The following is a 21,516-nucleotide window of genomic DNA, read 5'->3' on the forward strand; positions in this document are numbered from 1 at the left end:
TGCATCTGATTGACAGATAAACCACATACTCTTACTGCAGAGTTGTTGTTAAGATTGTGCTTTCACATTCTGCTTAGTAGCAATCAGAAAGTCAAAGAAGTTAACTATGCATTTGAAACATTTGCTTATGCAATAAATGTGTGTTCTTGCATACATTTTCTACCATGTATAAACTCAACTGCTCAGGTAATGTCACCCATTTCAGGGGCCAAACACTTTAAAATCAATCAGAGCAATAGAAATTAATCTTCACATTTTACAAGTAAATATGAAGATCTGCCTCGGATTGCTTGCAATCAATGCACAAATCATAAAAAAAGTATATATTCATGTCATACTAAAAACATGAGAACTAAACGTTAATTATTAATGCAAATAATTATTATTACTATAAATAAATCATTTAAATAAATAAAAATCATTTAAATTTGCTGACTTTTTTGTGCAGATTGCAGCTTTTAACTTATCCATAAATAATTAAAAACCTGAGTCTCAATGTCGCATAGTAAATCGATCCCCAATAGAATCATTTTGTGCGGGGATTAATGTAAGCACAGACGTCGGATGGTGTCTAAAGCGAATGCAAAAATATGTTGTTTTGATGTGATCTGTGCATTAAGACGACGACAGAGATGAGACTACTCAGATCCCAGTAAGAAGTGCGACTCCTGTCTCATAGTTGACCAGACTATTGGCAGCTTGTTCAGTGTCAGGATTCGGGACTGAAGAAGTCAGTGATTCTACAGCATTTTGACTGTGAACCTATAGAGAAACAGAAGATAAAGTAGAGGTTTATAAACACTTAGCATAGAATGAATACACACACATATCCGCTTTGAGTACATGCAGGATTCAAGACGTTAATGCATTAATCTTACAGCCACTAGAGTCATTTTAAACAAATAATAAAAATCATCATCAAATTCCATCATCAAAATGTCTATTAGTTCAGATGTTTCTGCCATCAGTATATACTGTCAATCTGTCCATCCCTGATTCATGCATTTTAAGATGTATTTTAAACAAGGATGATTCAAAACAAGATACTGATCATGTTGGATATCTAACTCACCTTTTGCATTTTTAAACAAAGCCAACACAATAACCCAAGGCCTGCAACCACAGTTCCTGCGACTCCTGCTATAAAACGCCATTCAGGTCCTGTTTCACCGTCAACACTGGTTCCGTCTGTGGAATAAAAACATTATAAATGCATTTAACATGTTAGAGTGAATAAAGGCACTTTAATTGTTTGTGGAAAGCAATATTAATAGCACTGACTTGTATATAGTTTCATATGTTATACATGCAGAAGCAGTGTTACTGTACAAAGCTCATTCTGCACATTATTCACTCAAAAATGAATTGGGACTGAAATGATCAAATAAATATTTCCAAATGATTTGTTGCTGTGTGCTTGAAAAAAAAGTGGTCTTCATATTCTTAAAAAAACATTGATGACATCATGATATATATATATATATAGCTATTGAAAATATAATAAATAAAAGCTCTGTAAACACCTGCATTTTTTGCAAGACTATAAGTGTGTCCCATCGAGTAATCAAAAGTTCAACACACACTTGCAGTCTTTACGCCTGCTTGAACACTTGGGCCAAATAGAGGAAATACGTCATGCAAGTAGACAAGTGGTCAAGTGCAAAGACAGCAAGTGTGTGTGTTTGAACAAGACACTAGTGACGGGAAACCGAGGCTTTCATCAAATCAAATTGAGACTCTCAACAATTAGTTTGTTTTTAATTATCAGAAATTGCCATTATTTTACATGAAGAAGTTAATAATTGTATTTTATTGAGAAAATATTTTAGTTTGTCTTGTATATTATTTTTATTAGGTCAGATAGCATTATAATCATGGTCAGTATAGGAGACCATAAGTCTGAGTGGACATCCATGACATGCGGAGTCCCTCAAGGCTCAATTCTTGCGCCACTCCTATTCAACCTGTACATGCTCCCAATGAGCCAAATAATGAGAAAGAACCAAATCGCTTACCATAGCTATGCAGACGACACACAGCTCTACTTATCCCTATCGCCTAACGATTACAGCCCTATTGACTTCCTTTGCCAATGCATTGATGAAGTAAACAATTGGATGTGCCAAAACTTTCTTCAGTTAAACAAAGACAAAACTGAAGTCATTGCGTTTGGAAACAAAGATGAAGTTCTCAAGGTGAACGCATACCTTCAGTCTAGGGGTCAAACAACTAAAAATCAAGTCAGGAATCTTGGTGTGAATCTAGAGTCAGACCTTAGTTTCAGTAGTCATGTCAAAGCAATAACTAAATCAGCATATTATCACCTGAAAAATATTGCAAGAATTAGATGCTTTGTTTCCAGTCAAGACTTAGAAAAACTTGTGCATGCTTTCATCACCAGTAGGGTGGATTATTGTAATGGACTTCTCACTGGCCTTCCCAAAAAGACCATAAGACAGTTGCAGCTCATACAGAACGCTGCTGCTAGGATTCTGAGCAGAACCAGAAAATATGAACACATCACACCAGTCCTCAGGTCTTTACACTGGCTGCCAGTTACATTTAGGATTGATTTTAAAGTATTATTACTGGTATATAAATCATTCAATGGCCTAGGACCTCAATACATTGCAGATATGCTCACTGAATATAAACCCAACAGATCACTCAGATCATTAGGATCACATCGGCTAGAAACACCAAGGGTTCACTCTAAGCATGGCGAGTCTGCTTTTAGCTACTATGCCAGCCGTAGCTGGAACCAGCTTCCAGAAGAGATCAGATGTGCTTCTACAGTAGTCACATTCAAATCCAGACTCAAAACACATCTGTTTAACTGTGCATTTACTGAATGAGCACTGTGCCACTGTTCGTCCGACTGTTTGCACTGTATTTTATTTTATGTTTTAATTATTCTGATTTCTGTATTTTATCTTTTATTCTAAACTGTTTTAATTATTCTGATTTCTTTTGATTATTTTAATTTCTTCTATGTAAAGCACTTTGAATTACCATTGTGTATGAAATGTGCTATATAAATAAACTTGCCTTGCCTTGCCTTGCCTTGATGTTACAGTGTACCCCACCTACGGGGCATGTTGTCACATTTCACTTCCATTCTTTCAGGGTATATCAAGAAAAAGCATATACTGTATTAAAAAAAGCAAAACCACATAATTGTACTAGACATGTGGTAAATTAATGGGGGAAAAAATAAACACTCTAAGTAGATTTACACAAACTGAGTAAGTCAAAAAGCGTTACGTTACGCCGCTCTCCCTATACAAGTGTGGGATCAATACATTTCTCTCTAATCTCATCTAAATTCATTTGCCAATGAGAACACAACTCGTGTCATGTCTAGTCTGGTTGACAGATTCATTCACATGTTGATCAATAACATAAATTATAGTAGGCCTATGTGAAGATTACTGTCCATCGGTGATGTATTTGAATAAGACATTAATGCAGTGCATAACAGTTTTTGAATATTTTTCAGAATTATGAATCATAAAAAATATGCACAAATATTTTTTTTCCAAAATAAGTGTTGTAGTATTACCATCAAGACAGCAGTGATGTGTAAACTGAATTTTGCAACAATACAGTGAATTACAGTGAAGTTATTGAATATTTTCCATAAATATAAATCATAAAAATTATGCAAAAATATTTTTCCCCAAAATAAGTGTTGTAGTATAACCATCAGGACAGCAGTGGTGTGCCAACTGAATTTGGTAACACTATAGTGTGTGACAGTGAAGTTATTGACTGTTTTCGTAGTAACGCTTTTCGGGGTTTGCACTTTGCAGACGGTCCCTTCGGATCTGTCTCTCAGCCTGCGCATAGAGATCAATGTATTTGATCCACTGCGAAGGAAAGCTCGTTTCGAGGAAAATTAGCTTGTAGCTGCTTGTCTACCTTACTACTAGGCTACGATTAAAAAGAGGTGACATTTGTGTATTAAGAACATTTAGTTGAGGAGTTATTGACCCGGGAAGTTCGAATCTGTGAATTTATTGCCAACTTTACTCAACTCATTGAGTTTTCGATAAGCATCGGTAGGCCTACAGTGTGTGATATAATAGTGCTTTGAAAACTGCGTCGGAGTCCTTGTATCAACCGTCCCATCACTACAAACAAGGCACTATACACATCCCACCTCTCCCGGATCTCGGCGAGTGGAAGAGAGGCTGTTTCCATCTGCATTAAGATGCTTTTCGGTGATCCGACCACAAAAGTGGTCAGCTAATGCGTTACCGTTAACTGGTACTTAACGTGCGTTTATAAAACGCGTCTCCCGTAGCTACTTGCGGGATGATTTTCGTCAGATTCCCTGACACTCATAGCCATCATCACTTTCAGCGAACAAATAGACTACTGAATGAACGAACGCGTGTTGATACCCGGCTAAGGCGAATAATTGATCATAATAAATAATAACATATAATATAATATAGCCTAATAATAAATTCAACGTTTATATAGCTAGGCTATTTGTTAATAAACTGCTGCGCATCAGAAGTAAAACTAATGTGCTTACCTTTGTGCTCATCTTGATGCGCATCGCTTAGAAAAGGGTGAAATATAAGCCAAACCACCACTATAAAGAACATGTTTTTAGACAAGAACCATTTATACTATTTTAGACTCGCGTCCTATAGATTACAGATGAGCGTCTCTAGTGTTGAGTCACTGTGCCGAATGACAAGCTTCTTAAACACTTTCGTTTTCTCAGTCAGCTCGTGTTTACCTGCTCAAACACACCGAGTGAAAACAGTACCATAATATCATCATCATCTGATGAGGATTCTTGTAGCACTTTTGCCGTCCTGTTTAGTGAACTCACACACTTCAAGATCATATGGTCAGGGGGGGAATTTAGGACGATTCTAAGGGCCCACACACTTTTGGGGTCCCCAGAGTTCGATTTTATTAATGTAATGGGTGAAGTAGGGGGCCCCATATTCTTTCATAGGGCCCAACATTTCTAACGGCTACCTGCATATGGTAGCCTACATTCGTTGTTTCAATAGATGTTTTCGCTGCTTTCATGAACTGATATCGGTGAATATCTTTCTACCATGCATGTTACACCATTTCCAGTGCATAAACACACTCATTAAAGGGATAGTTCAAGACATTTGTTTATTTTATTGCACATTAAACACAACACATTGTCCAAAGAGGCAAATTTATGCATTTGTCAGACACTTTTATCAAAGAGACTTACAAAGTATTCAAGCTTTATTTGACAGACATGTTTTCTCTGGGAATCAAACAATGGCATTGCCAACTCTGTTATCATGATCATATGAACTACAGCAACACTATAGGGACACACAGGTATTAATGCAACATTACAGATTAAAACATACAGTGAATACTTAAAACATACAGACAAATAAACTGACAAGATTTATAACAAAGATCATTACATAAATTCAACCTGTAGACTTTAAACATGAACTCTGTGAAGCTTAAAACACTTGAAGATAATTTTTTTTTTTATAAAACTACAAATGTAAATCTTAAATCTAAAAACAATTCTCAGATCCTTGTGCTGAAAATAGTAAATATTTACAAATAATTTTGCACCTTAATTATTTCCCTCATCATAATTCCTGCCAGTAACAGCAGAAAATACAGAGATACAACATACAATAAATGATACAAACTGTGTTTTAAATTCAGTGTGTGGACTATAGCGATATATGTTGTGTACTCCTCCATAGGGTTCTTAAGGGATTGAAACTTGTTCCCCGAAAAGTTATTACAGACATCGTTAAAATAGTCCAAGTGACTACAGTGGCTCAATCTTAAGTTTATCAAGCGACGAGAATACTTTTTGTGCGCAAAAACAAACAAAAATAACGACTTTACTTCAACTATTCATTTCCTTCTCTGTGGGCCTCGAGTCAGTTCACGTAGTGTGATAGCGCAGCGCTTCTGTGTTGTACGTCACACGTAGGCTCACTACTGGCCGACGCTGGTCATGTGTGTGTGTGATGCGTGTGACGTACAACAACAGAAGCGCTGCGCTGTTACACTAGTGAACTGACTCGACGCCCACAGAGAAGGAAATGAATAGTTGAAATAAAGTCGTTATTTTGGGGGTTTTTTGCGCACAAAAAGTATTCTCGTCGTTTGATAAACTTAAGATTATACAACTTTGTTACACACTTTGGGTCTACTACTGCATATACGTTTTATAGTATACAGCAAAATTGACTGCAGAGTAAAAATAGACAAAAAAAACAGTAATTTCAGTTGAGATGTTTTGTACATGCAGTCATTTGAGGAGACATCAGTCAACATCAGTTTTGATAAGAAATGTGATTCAATGTCTTATTGTGATTTTACATGTACACAGGGACTGGACATCAAAATATACAAGTATAATGTGTGAGGAACAGGATTGACTGACTATCCCTCGATAAAGTATAAAATGTCAGAATAATAATTCCCTCTATCTCACCCATTTGCAAAAATGCATCAATAATTCTGTGAATCTGAATCCTTAAGTAGGGATTTTTAAATATTAAAATCCATATCAAAACATTGTTTTTTTAAAATATAATTTGTCTGTAACTTGAACCTGGATATCTGGAAATAATTACAAGCTCTGTAGTTTGACGTCCTGAAATGTGTGTGTGTGTGTGTGTGACATCTATTTGAGTCAATTTCTGACTCAACCAATGCTATAAGTTTGGGGGCAGGGTTATTTGTCCAACCAATGACAGAAGTTTTAGAAAGCCCTGTTTGGTGGAAAAGCAACAAAAAACAACATTTTCTTAATAAAATATGCAGCACACAGATACACATTTTGGTTTTAATGTTCAGGAACAGTGTTTAAAATAAATTTTGACCACTCTAAGTTCGTCAGCCTTAGGAAGATCAAAAAATGAGATCGGAAAAACAGCGTCACTTTGACAGCGACAACACTTTCTTTTCTACTAGGCCGCATTTACACTGCAAGTCTTTTTTGACCATATCCGATTTTTTCATGACTCCGTTGTAGTCCCAACGAGCCATTTTTTTTTAGTTTTTGGAAAGTGTATTCTGTGAAATAATATATCTCTCTTTGGAGTGGACTTTGAGCTTTGTAACCTTACAGATCATTTTTAAGCTCAAACAGCAACATTACACACTAACTAAAGTCGGAAAAGTGAAAAAAAGCATAATAGGACTCCTTTAAGCATTCTTCTTAAAGTACAGTGATGCAGATTAGAAACAGCTAAAGGAACAAAATCAAGAACAAACACAACTTTTTTTTCAGAACGGAGCCAGAATGAAAGAAAATGAGTAATTTCTCATCAGTGCCTATAAAAAACCTGTTCACATCCCAGTCCATCACGGCTGATCCTGTGTCTGTACCTGCAGTGTGGACTGGAATTTGATTTTATTTGTCCAACTCTCTTTGCACAAAGAAAGAAAATGAATGTGATGTGGAGATACCTGTGTGTAGAGATAAATGTTGATATTTATAACTCACGATCTGACCTTCTCCTTTTGTAGATGAAGCAACAAATCAGAGAAAGTCCAAGAGTCCAGAGTCCAAGCAGACCTCCTACTACACTTCTGACATCCAATTGTGGTTCTGGTTCACAGTTAGAACATGTTCCATCTGCAGAATTACAAAAATAATAAATAAAAACTCCTTATAAATGTTTTTATCAACATTATGAACTGTTTAAAATGAGTTGAGACTTTAATTGTAATTGTGGTGGCTTTCCTTTAAGCCATGGCAAGGATTTAAGATGTTCAACGTTCGGAATAAACAATTCCAGCAATGTCCGTTTCAATGCTTTGTTGTTTGTATAATAATAATAATAATAATAATAATAATAATAAATTCTTACCATTTTAAAAGTGTGTGGATCTATATTAAAGGGATAGTTCACCCAAAAATGTAAATTCTGTCAGTATTTACTCTCCCTCATGTTGTTCACCCCCGTAAGACCTTCGTTCATCTTCAGAACACGAATTAAGTTATTAAAGACATCATTAAAATAGTTAAAGTAGTGTAGTGTTTCTGTGTTGTAGGGTAGACTGAGTACAGTTGAGACACTTTTTGCATTTTAATGTTTCACACAAAAATAGATAGCTACTGAAAATAAGTGAATTTCCACATGACATTTCATTAGCTTGTTGACTAAGATATTATCAATCAATAATACCCATAAGTAGTTTATATTGTCCACAATTAGCTCATGAAAATAAGGTGCTTTTTGTCTCAACTGTACCCATACGTGGTAGACTACAGTTGAGACATCCATTTTTAATCATGTAAAGGTAACTAACCGTTCATTACAAATATAATAAATAAAGACAAATAAAGAAAATAACAATTGAGCAACATGTTTGTTTATTCATCCATTTAAATGCATTAATTTTATTTAAATTAGCACTGGTTAAAATGTATAAAACAGGAACAATATATTAATTAATAATACACAGTTTAAATATCACAAATATCAAATTTTATTTGCGTCCTATGCTGGCTAATTACGACGTTTAACCTGTTATTAATCATAACACTGAACAACTAAATAGAAATCTATCACGGGTACAGATACACGTGTGTCTCAACTTACCCCGCCGGCCACCTCGCACATTTCTCTTGATATTGCATTGACCTTGCATGACACAATATCATGAAATATGCCAGTTTTAAGGGCACAGAATAACGTTTGTGACGACACCAGTTACGTTTAACAGTCACATAAGGATAATAAGCTCCTCATTGTGGAGTGTGCATGGTGAAGTGAAAGTCTTATCTTAGAAAAATTTTTTTGCCGATATCTTAAGATCGGAGATGCGTCCGTTGTTCAAATTACCCACGATCAAAGAGGACACTAATACACATGTGCACAGCAAAAATCACAACTTGTGCTTGCTGCGCACGCAAGTTATTTGAGGTGTCTCAACTGTACGCAGTCTACCCTACGTCACACGTAGGCTCACTATTGGCCGACGCTGGTCATGTGTGTGATACGTGTGACGTACAACACAGAAGCGCTGCACTGTTACACTAGTGAACTGACTCGAGGCACAGAGAAGGACATGAAGAGTTGAAATAAAGTCGTTATTTTTGTTTTTTTGCGCACAAAAAGTATTCTCGTCGCTTGATAAACTTAAGATTGAGCCACTGTAGTCACTTGGACTATTTTAACGATGTCTTAAATAACTTTTCGGGGAACAAGTTTCAATCCCTTAGAAGCCTATGGAGGAGTGATCCAGCGCTCAGATTTCATAAAAAATATCTTAATTCGTGTTCCGAAGATGAACGAAGGTCTTACGGGGGTGAACAACATGAGGGAGAGTAAATACTGACAGAATTTACATTTTTGGGTGAACTATCCCTTTAAGAACCATGTGTTCCCGCCATGGTCCCTTCACTAATACAACCCAAGGGAAGTTTAAATATCATAGACATGAACAGTTGCACAGCGCCTTCTAGTGGTTAGATAATCTTTACATTTGGCTTCTACAGTAATTGTTTTTATTATCATGTTCTCTTGCTACAACATTGTTAGTGACAATTTATGATGGATTTTTACCCCACTTTTTTGAAGCTGGTTCTGTCAGACTGCTGTGAGTGACCAGACAGTCGTAAGATCCTTCATGGTTTCTGTCGATCTTCACACTGATTCTCATCTGAAAGGTTTCATCACCATTTGGTCTGATTCCAGAAGATGTTTGATTCTCAAGATTAATTCTGTTCAATCTAATGTTCATCTGAACATCTCTGGGGTAGAAACCAGTGGCCAGACAGACCAGATTTAGCTTACTTCGATCACCAGGAACTTTCGTCGCAAATACATGAACATCTGGAGATGCTGGAGAAGAAAATAATGCAATTGACAAACAAACATTTACAAAGAATTTGGTTTCATCTCTGTGATTTCTGTGCTGTGAATTTTTTCTTTTTTTTAAAATCCCATTTTATGTTTCACAGAAGACAAGTTCATTTGTAATTTATATTTTGGGTGATTATTCCTTTAATAATTTATTCTTCATAATCTAATAACTACTGCCATGTAATTAATTGTGACAGTATAAACTTTAAAGGGGTGGTAATGCCCTTTTCACAAGATGTAAAATAAATTCCTGATGTCCCCAGAGTGTGTTTGTAAAATTTTAGCTCAAAATACCCCAAGGACATTTTTATACAGCATTTTAAAGTTGCCATTTTTTGAGGATGAGCAAAAACGCCTCGTTTTGTGTCTGTCCCTTTAAATGCATATGAGCTGCTGCTCCCGGCACAGGGGGCGGAGCTTCAACAGCTGGTGTCCTTTTACCTCACAACGACATATACTGAAATTTTTAAAAACTTTTAGCCTTTTATGTTCAAACCGAAGTCAGAAAGATGGAGAGACTCAAGAAGAAGTGAAAAAATGCAGACAACATTTCTGAATGAATTTATGTAGCTTATGCGTAGTTATCTTAGTCATTGATTAGCATATTCTGTCATGATAATCTATAAATTGTGTCCCGGGGGCGGGGTTTATGTAAATATCAGGGTTTGTGATGTCACTAACCCGGGAGGAATGTCATGCAGTCCCTTCCAGCCGTTTGTTGTAGTCCTTAATGTCTTTAAAAGCAAATATCTCCCTTTGCTGTGAACTTTGAGCGCTGTAACTTTGCAGATGTTGTTTATGCTCAAACAGCAACATGACACACTAGCTAAAGTTAGAAAAGTGAAAGCATAATCAACCACCCCTTTAACTATTAAACAAGTTACTCTCAAGACTTCTGCGCTGAGCGATATAAAGGACACACACACACTCTCAGAAAAAAAGGTACAAAAGCTGTCGCTGAGACAGTACCCTTCAAAAAGGTACTAATACGTGCACTTTTGGTATATGTAGCTTTGAGGGACTAATATGCACTCTTTAGGTACAAAGGTGTACTTTTAGAAAAGGTACAGCTAGTGACAGCTTTTGTACCTTTTTTTTCTGAGCGTGCACACACAAATATGCATCTATATTTATTCCTAGTTTAGACCAAATTAAGAGTGTTTCACAATGCAAAGGCAAAGGATACAAACAGATATAATCCCTAGAAAGTTAAATGCACTCAAATGAGAATATCACTAGTATTTCTGAACCTGTTCTCACCAGTGATGATTATGATGATAAATCACCTCTGAACTAACAGAGAAACAGTATAAAATGAGAACATCAGATGGGGTCGGAAAGATAAACTTAATTCAAAGGGAAAATAAGTGGATTTTTCTGCAGAAATATATTCCGAAAACATGACTTAATATCTGTTATTTTGCGTCTTAAGTTTGTACTGGAAACGAGACAAAAATACAAAGCAAGAAAATATTTTTTGCAGTGAACACACAAATACAGGCGCTAATTACACTGATCTGATCAGAACTTACTGTTAATTGTGTTGTTAAACTTTGAGATCCAGTCGGAGCAGGTCTTGAGGAAATGTTTGAGGAACTGGTTGTGTCCAGTGTGACGAACCCATTTATCTTTTGGTTTCTTTAGATAATTTCCATCATATCCATAATTATTAAAACTCTTCAGACTCTTTCTTGTTCCATCAGGAAGTTTCTCCAGTTCACCGCCAACTATTCTCTGAAGAACATGAAGCTCTACAATCACAGAACAACACTTATGAGAAACTCACACACGCACACACACGCACACACACACACACACACACACGCACACACACGCACACGCACACACACACGCACACACACACGCACACACACACGCACACGCACACACACACACACGCACACACACACGCACACTGTTTGGAATCAGTATTATATATTGTGGAAAAAAAGAATACTTTTATACATCAGGAACGCATTAAATTTAATTGAAAGTAAGAAAATGTATAAAGGTTGCATTTGTTTTTATTTTTTTTAGCCGTTTATACATTTAATATATTTAAATTATTATTTTTTATCTATATTCAAATTATTATTTTTATCTATATTTAATTGATTAAATGTCTTATTGTTTTATAGAGACATGCATGTTTCACTTGTTCAAGTCTTTGGAATGTTTATTTTTGATTAAGTATAGGCTACATTATGACATCATGTCTGTGTCTATTTGAATATTTGTAACAACATGAACATGAAGAAAATAACAATCACTTAATACAGTCAAATAGGAAACTATTAATATGTATTATTTATATTTAATATTAATATTTTAAACACTACATTACGTAATACATTTATTTGTTTTTTTAATTTGTTATTCGTTTAACTAACAACTATCGGATTTGTAAACATTACGATTTAAAAAGTTATTTAAAATGTATTGTCATTAAATATTGTAGGCCTACATATCGACCCAATCAAACACTCACCAGGACACTCTGCTAACAGTGGACAGTTTGAAAGTTTGGACAGCTGATCTAGGTACCAGTCTCTGGATTCAGGAGGTTCTCCAGGAGCTTCGGTCCAGTCAGTCAGATTCTCTCTTATCCAGACTGTCACGATACCACACACAGGAAACAGGGGTAGATCCAATAGCAGTTTATTTGGGTAATCCAAAATCATAAAACCAGTCCAGGCAGGGGTCAAAACCAAAAGGCAATCCATAAACAAGAATCAAAACAATAACAGGCAAGAACACAGACCTCCAAAGTGGTGTGACGAATAACAACGACTCCGTGACATGGACTGACACAGACAGGGTATTTATACACAGAACTTAACAATGTAATGAGAAACAGCTACGTGCAATGATGAGTGATGAGAACAGACAAAGGATCATGGGAAATGCAGTTCCAGAATGAATGGTGACAGTAAGGGAAAGAGACCTCTAGTGGACACCCGGGGAAACACAACCCAACACTGTGACATAACCCCCCCTCTACGGAGCAGCTACCAGACGCTCCAAGACCCACAAAAAACAAACAAAACAAGAGTCCAGGAGGGTGGTGGAACGGTGGAGGATCAGGGGGAGGGATGGGGGGCCAGGTCCATGAAATGAAACAGAGACAGGGGGTGATGGTTTAGCCGGCGGCCAGGGCGAAGCAGACAGTCCATCGGGCGGCCAGGGCGAAGCAGACAGTCCATCGGGCGGCCAGGGCGAAGCAGACAGTCCATCGGGCGGCCAGGGCGAAGCAGACAGTCCATCGGGCGGCCAGGGCGGTGAAGACCCCTCGGGCGGCGAGGGCGGCGACGACCAGGGCGAAGACGACCACTCGGGCGACCAGGGCGGTGCAGACCCCTCGGGTGGCCATGGCGGTGAGGACCAGGGCGAAGACGACCACTCGGGCGGCCAGGGCAGTGAAGACCCCTCGGGCAGCCAGGGCGGTGAAGACCCCTCGGGCGGCCAGGGCGGTGAAGACCCCTCGGGCGGCCAGGGAGGTGATGAACCCTCGGGCGGCCAGGGCGGTGATGAACCCTCGGGCGGCCAGGGCAGTGAAGACCCCTCGGGCGGCCCGGGCAGTGAAGACCCCTCGGGCGGGCAGGGCAGCGACGACCAGGGCGAAGACGACCACTCAGGCGACCAGGGCGGTGCAGACCCCTCGGGTGGCCATGGCGGTGAGGACCAGGGCGAAAACGACCACTCGGGCGGCCAGGGCGGTGAAGACCCCTCGGGCGGCCAGGGCGGTGAAGACCCCTCGGGCGGCCAGGGCGGTGATGAACCCTCGGGCGGCCAGGGCGGTGAAGACCCCTCGGGCGGCCAGGGCGGTGAAGACCCCTCGGGCGGGCAGGGCGGCGACGACCACTCGGGCGACCAGGGCGGTGCAGACCCCTCGGGTGGCCATGGCGGTGACGACCAGGGCGAAGACGACCACTCGGGCGGCCACGGCTCAGGAACAGACACTGGCTCCGGCTCAGGAACAGACACTGGCTCCGGCTCAGGAACAGACACTGGCTCCGGCTCAGGAACAGACACTGGCTCCGGCTCAGGAACAGACACTGGCTCCGGCTCAGGAACAGACACTGGCTCCGGCTCAGGAACAGACACTGGCTCCGGCTCAGGAACAGACACTGGCTCCGGCTCAGGAACAGACACTGGCTCCGGCTCAGGAACAGACACTGGCTCCGGCTCAGGAACAGACACTGGCTCCGGCTCAGGAACAGACACTGGCTCCGGCTCAAGAACAGACACTGGCTCCGGCTCAGGAACAGACACTGGCTCCGGCTCAGGAACAGACACTGGCTCCGGCTCAGGAACAGACACTGGCTCCGGCTCAGGAACAGACACTGGCTCCGGCTCAGGAACAGACACCAAAACTGTAACAGCCACAAGAACAGACACAAACACAGAAACAAACACTGGTTCAGGAACAGGCGCTGGCTCTGGCTCAGGTACAGCAGACACAGGCTCCGGCTCTGGAACAGGCACTGGCTCTGGCTCCGGCTCAGGTACAGCAGACACAGGCTCCGGCTCTGGAACAGGCACTGGCTCTGGCTCTGGCTCTGGAACAGCAGACACTGGCTCCGGCTCTGGAACAGCAGACACTTGACTCAGGACCACTGGACTCAGGACCGCCGGCACTGGGACCACCGGAACTGAGACCACCGGACTTGGGACCACCGGGTTGTTGGGGAGATACGAGGCCCTTCTCCTCCTCCTCCGTCCTTGATGGCGAGGTGCAGCCTCAGTACTAGATGGGACCAGGGGCGAGGACTTTGGACTGGACAGGACCAGTGGTGAGGCGGACCTTGGGCTGGACGAAACCAGTGGCGAGGGCTTTATGATGGACGGGACCAGCGGCGAAGATCTTGTGCTGGGCGGAACCAGTGGCGAGGATCTTGTGTTGGACGGGACCAGTGGTGAGGACCTTGTGGTAGATGAGCCCCGCGATGATGACTTTTGTGCGGGGTGGAACCAGCGGTGAGAATCTTGTACTGGACCAGTCCGGCGGCTCCGGATCAGAAGAATGGCAAGGCGGAGAATGGTGTCGTGGAATATGTCGACCACCTCCTCCCCTGCAACCTCCCCGAGTTCCGGAGAACTTTGCCAGAGTCCCCAGAAACGACTCACCATCTCTGATGGACGAGTTCGCTGAAGCCTTAGCCGCCGCTGCTTCCTCAGTTTGCTGGGTCCATAAGCTAAAACATTGAAAAATGTTTAGTCGAGGCGCTTCCTCCCCGACCTGCGAACCTCCTCTCTGTGGTCCCCTTCCTTCCCCATACACAGGAGAAGGGTTATGGAATCCCGAACTGCTGGATCTATTCATCGTGACGGAGTCGTTTTTTTATACGGAGGGTATTTATACACAGAACTTAACAATGTAATGAGAAACAGCTGCGTGCAATGATGAGTGATGAGAACAGACAAAGGATCATGGGAAATGCAGTTCCAGAATGAATGGTGACAGTAAGGGAAAGAGACCTCTAGTGGACACCCGGGGAAACACAAACCAACACTGTGACACAGACTCGTTCTTCATTACTGTAGTGAGCGATCTGTTTATCATCAGACTCACACACAGCACTGAACACAGGAAATGACTCTGTTTTGGTCATGACTGTAAACTCGTAGCGAAGGTAATGTCTTTCTAAAGAAAATATAAACCACAAACAATAATGAAAACAGGTTGAGACATATTTTCTTCTTTCAGGTGATATGTAAAATAACAGGCGACTTCCTAAATAAATTCCTAAAAATAAATTCAAATGTTTTAGGCCTATAGTAGACTAGCCTACATTTGTACGTCGCATTTCTGCTAAAAACTCGGAAAGAAAAGAAGCACAAAAAACAAATTAAGTGTTTACCTTAAGTTTTTAAGTGCTTACCTTGATTCCCATCGCTTTGAGAAAAGAATAAAAAAGTGAGCAAACACAATTTTGTCTATAGGCAAGATATTTTCAATCATTTTGTCAGACAAAAGGACTTTATTTTACCTCTTCTCTTCGACCGACAGGTAAGTGAATGCAATGCTTTGTCTCTTTTAAAATGTTGGAAATGTTTATGGAGCGATCACGAGAACCGTGATCTCTACTATTAAGTCTCGCGGTGCCAATAGTTATGTCTCAGTGGGGCTGTTGCCATCTGGCGGTTGAGAAATGTAATTGCATTTTTATTTCATTTAAAATTAAAGACAAGTCAAATAATATCGTAGATTGTGAAATGTTATGTGTGACAGCAAACATGAAGCTGAGTGTGCGAAAAACAATTGTAAGACTATTTTGGCTATACTACTCGCTGGTCTAAATCAGGGCTATAGCCAAGCCGTTGAGCGTAGAGCAATGATTGCCTCGATTTCGGCGGGTGGGCTAAAAGCAGACCGCACATAGCACCCCAGCAAACAATTTTACGCCTAAAAGACGTCTAATAGCCGTCAAAACACAGCCCAGACGTCTAGACTAAAATAAGGCTGAATTTGGGCTGTCAGTGAAAATCTAATAGACGTCTAACCAGACCTCAAGAATAGACTAGTCATCAATTAGACGGCTATTGTACGACTACATATATAAACGCCTAGTAGACAACAAAATGATGGCTAAAGAATTAAAATAATTTTTCACTCAAATATAACAGGTTCTCATAAATGACAATCCATCCAAACAAATTAAATATAAAAGTTTTATTTAGAAAAAGTACATTAACAACTTAGACAACTTACAAAAAGATCAAATCATAAAAATGACCAAATAAAATATGGAACATCAACAACTTAAAATAGTAAAAATATTAAGAATGACAAAATAAAAAGTAGAATACAAAACCTTTTTTTTTTAATGATTAATTGTTGGCTTTATTTCCATAACCCATGGCTTTATTTACATTTCCAAATAATATTTGCACAAGAAAAGCATTATTGACATCATCATTTTTAACTTTAATTACAGTAATTGTGACTTTTGCTTGGATGCACACTAGAGCTGGGCAATATAGAGTTTTTAAGATGCATGTATATATTTTCCAAAGCAATATAGATTGAGATTTGAGATTATATCATTTATATAAACATAGCCTGATGTCACATTAAAAGAAATTATTCAACCAGTTCTAATATATATATATATATATATATATATATATATATATATATATATATATATATATATATATAGTGCATCACAATTATTCAGCCTAAAACAGAGATAAGCTTTCTGGTCAATGTTTACAGTTTGTATGCACCATATATCTGGAACCAACTCCAAGGAAACTTTTTTTTAAGCTAAGGCTAAATACTTTTAGTTTTGTTTGCCACTACCTTATATTAATTGAACAAATGATTATTATTTTAAAGTGCTAATTGTTTTCTTATATTGTATTTTTATATTGTATTCTCGTCGCTTGATAAACCTAAGATTGAGCCACTGTAGTCACTTGGACTATTTTAACAATATTTTTAATAACTTTTCGGGGCTGGCAAGTTTCAATCCCTTAGAAGCCTATGGAGGAGTGATCCAGCTCTCAGATTTAATCAAAAATATCTTAATTTGTGTTCCGAAGATGAACGAAGGTCTTACGGGATTGAACAACATGAGGGAGAGTAAATACTGACAGAATTTACATTTTTGGGTGAACTATCCCTTTAATTCCCTTTAATGAACTCAGTTGTACAGTAGTCAGTGTCCTCAGAAGCTGCCAGAATTAATCATTCTTATTAAAGTACAGGGGCCGGATTCACAAAACATTTTAAGGCTAAAAGTAGCTCCAAACTCCTAACTTGTGGGCAGCTCGGGTGACCCGAGTTCCAGATGTTACCAAAAATCTATCTTTAATAAATAAATAAATATAATTTCTATGATTAAATCACTGACAGAGACTCCTCCCCCATCAGCCAATCACGTTGGCCAAAGTTAGTAAGCGTGATGACATTAAGGTCCGGTTTCTATATTTCCTTTTTTTTCAAAACTTTTTTTGAAGAGTTATACATTTCCATCAGGGCAGCCATACTTTTATAGAAGAAAAGAATCCTATAATATAATATAATATAATATAATATAATATAATATAATATAATATAATATAATATAATATAATATAATATAATATAATAATATAATATTTACCAAAAAAAAAAAAAATTCTCCCAACATGAATATAAAAAGGTGAGATCAGTTTTATTAGTTTTATTTATTTTATTAATTATTATTAATATTATTATTGTTTTACATTTAGACATGGCACATAGAATGCCTTACGAATGAGAAATGTTTTAACTGTTGAGAAAAGTATGGACCATTTTAATATTTTGCTCAAAGTAATAAACTACTAAAACAATAATCTAATAATCAAACCTCTTATCATGAGCACAACACAAAGTTAACTAATTTCAAGAAGATGAGCAGCGAGTAGATCTAAACTAAAGTAGTTGTTTATAATGCCACACAGATGTTGTGCTGTTCACATCCAGGAACAGCAATGTGGGAAAACATAATCTTTGCATTAAAAGCTGCTGAAAGATCCCAATGTCTGAGAAAAATGGATTCACTATATTTTCAACGAACTAGTCACGTCAGTGCTGACATGCTTTTTACTGTTTCTTACATTTGATCAACGACTGTTTTGAGAACTAGTTGCAATACCATACTGGCTTTGCCCAAAAACTTTTGCTCAAAGATCTGTGCCTGTGCCAATTGTTCTGGAACCAGCAAGGACTCCGCAAACTGTAAGTAACGTATTTCATATTTAAACCGATAATCACAGTTCAATTCATAATTTATAATCCATGTATGTTTTAGCCTACTTAAAAGAATGCTGTCTTTATATTGGCTGAAGCTGTCGAGCACGCAGCGCAAGATAACCTGGAGACACTTGCCCAAACTCCCGTCATAGTGACGCTCTTACACTATAATGAATCTCCTGCTGTATTTACATCGTGTTTGTATTGATAGTTATGGTGAAAGGCTTTCATGAGAGTGCGAAATTGTGCTGCAATGTATTCACGTGATCAATAGTCTGTCGTCTGCTGCTCAATAGGCCAACTCATCACTGCAACCTTGCATGTGATGATGACAGATATAAATATAACGCAATAATCAACATTTTGAAGATCCGTTCATTTCGACAGCGGTAATAGTAAAAATGTAGTAAAAGTATTTGAGAGGGTTCCACATGTAATGCTAATTTCATAAGCAAAGTTGTGCATCAGTGGGCGTTTACACTGGCGTGCCCCTTCAAACAGAGCGTTCAAATAAGAGGCTAAAATCAGGGTAGAAAATAGCTGTATTTCTAAATTATGACCGTTTTTTGCATAAAAAAGTGCACCTCATGAAACATTATAATATAATTAAAAAAATCCAGTTCATGACCACTTTAAACAGTCCGAGTTTCATGACAGATACAAATAATTGCATTAGCGCTGCATTCTTGTTTTCTGTAGCGTTTTAGTAAAAGTAGGTCTCTATTTTGCTGCTCATTGTGTTTCTGCAACTCTTGTTAAAATAACAGCATCATCTCCAGCTCTTCATGTGGTGCATTATAGAGCTGGTAAGTCCCGCCCATCCGTAAAACTCCAAGTGGACCTCTAGGTTGAAAAAGCGTCAATGCAAGTGAATGAGAGAAAATAAATATTTTCTGATCCCGTTTGAATTGTGCCATGAATGTGAACATATGTTGTCTGTGAATTTTTTATATAATTTCTCATGTAACGAGTTTGACAGTATATTGTATGATTCTTTGGCTAGCAGTTGTGGAATAGACATAACGAGAAAGACTACACGTCGCATATGTGACGTCACCGCATAACACATTTTCCCTCCACAAATCACGGTGCGATAATCTAAGGAATTAGATCGAGATGCCTGTGTGTTTGTCTCCCTGAAAGAAGGCGGTGAAGTGCACCAAAGACACAGGCATGTTTAGCGGGATCCGTGTGCTAGTGGTGGTGACGTATATCAAACGCGTCGAAAGCAGCGAAGAGTTGTAGTCCACAAAGTGCTCTCACACAAAGTCTAACCGTATGAAAATTATACCCGCTAAATTGTAGCACTCTTTACACGAAAAATTATCTAAAAAATTCACAGACAACATATGTTCACATTCATTGCAAAATTCAAACGGGATTAGAAAATAATTATTTTCTCTCATTCACTTGCATTGACGATTTTTCAACCTAGAGGTCCAGCGGGGTTAGCGGAAGGGGCGGGACTTACCAGCTCTATATATTTAGCGGGAGAGAGAAGCAACACGCATGGAGCAGAAGGGCTTGAATTAAGCGTGTTTGACTCTAGATACAAATATAAGCGGATGTAGCGGCGAAAGATCATATTACCCTAACGACCCTGAGCGCTTGTGGTGTGTGTGAGTAATCAGCGCTTGTCGACGCGCTGATTACTTTAATCTGTAGAAACGGTAAAATGGCGCAATCATGTCCCACGGTCCGCCATTTAAATACTATGAAATACTGTGTCTGTTTAGAATGAACCAAAATGAGTAATTTCTCATCAGTGCACATAAACCTGTCCACATCCCAGTCCATCACAGCAGATCCTCTTCACTGGTGTTTGTACCTCCAGTTTGATCATCTTCTGACTGAACATCTACTGACTGATCATCTTGTGGCTGAACAGTCATTGAGCCATAAGAGTGCACACTTGTAGTCTGAGGATCTAAAAAAAGTTACAGTAGATTATACATATATAACCATCTTATTTCGCAATATGGATGTAAAGTATTTTCTGTGAATGTGCGAGACTTTGAATCATTAGCATCTATAGGTAAAAACTGAAATAATAACAAAGTGCTGTAAATGGTTCAACTTTGTGCTACAAACCAATGAGTTTATGATTATTATAATTAAATGTTTAGCTATATGAGATGTATATGAAGCGAATGACAGCCTCGCACATTCAAGTTACAAATGACCGTGTGCCACACGCATGCTTACATAAAAAATAATGTGGATAAAAACGTCATCTTGAATACATACAGATATTATGTTCTTGTAAATGTGTCAAGCTGCACTGATGTCACACTTCTCATTCACTCATTATAGGCTTGCCTTGTAGTCTGTGCCCATCAAAAACAACCCAAATAATTAAAATCATAATTATCAAAATCTCTATTAGTTCACATATTTCTACTGTCACACAGTATATACCGTGAAACTATCCATTTATAGTTCATACATTTTAAAATGACTTTAAAACAAGGATATTTAAACACAAGAAATTTAAAGCAACAGTGTTGCATATTTATAACTCACCATGAGACTTTTTCCTTTTGCAGATGCAGTAACAAATCAAACAGAAAACACACAGAAGTCCAAGTCCAAACACACTTAGAACTACTCCTCTGACATCCAATTGTGGTTCTGGTTCACAGTTAAAACATTTTCCATCTGCAGAATTATAAAAAAAATATATATATATATACTATAAATGTTTTTTTTATAAACATTATTAACTGTTAAAAATAAGGTGAGACTTTATTTGTAATTGTAGTGGCTTTCCTATAAGCCAGGGCAAGTTTGGAATAAACAAATGAACAATGTCCACATAACAATTTCTGTTTCAATGCTTTGTTGTTCATATAAAAAAACATTTGTTTTAATAGCATGTGGATCTATGGTAAGAGAACCATAAGTTCCCTCCACCTGTCCCTTCACTAA

At 38.6% G+C, this 21,516-nt stretch overlaps 1 protein-coding gene across 1 annotated transcript; it reads right to left on the reverse strand.

The window, feature by feature from the left end:
- Positions 1 to 594: 594 nt before the first annotated feature.
- On the reverse strand, positions 595 to 20,480 carry LOC143751402 (class I histocompatibility antigen, Non-RT1.A alpha-1 chain-like). The gene is made up of 7 exons (XM_077243981.1): positions 20,417 to 20,480; positions 15,385 to 15,507; positions 12,352 to 12,474; positions 11,396 to 11,614; positions 9,564 to 9,842; positions 1,073 to 1,188; positions 595 to 762 (listed from the first exon to the last, which is right to left on the reverse strand). Exons 1-7 carry the CDS (start codon positions 20,478 to 20,480, stop codon positions 643 to 645), a joined length of 1,044 nt encoding a protein of 347 aa, XP_077100096.1. The 3' UTR covers positions 595 to 642.
- Positions 20,481 to 21,516: the final 1,036 nt, after the last annotated feature.

Source organism: Siphateles boraxobius, unplaced genomic scaffold, assembly GCF_051911475.1.
Source record: "Siphateles boraxobius isolate OS27281-9 unplaced genomic scaffold, OSU_SipBor_1 256, whole genome shotgun sequence".
Taxonomy (NCBI): domain Eukaryota; kingdom Metazoa; phylum Chordata; class Actinopteri; order Cypriniformes; family Leuciscidae; genus Siphateles; species Siphateles boraxobius.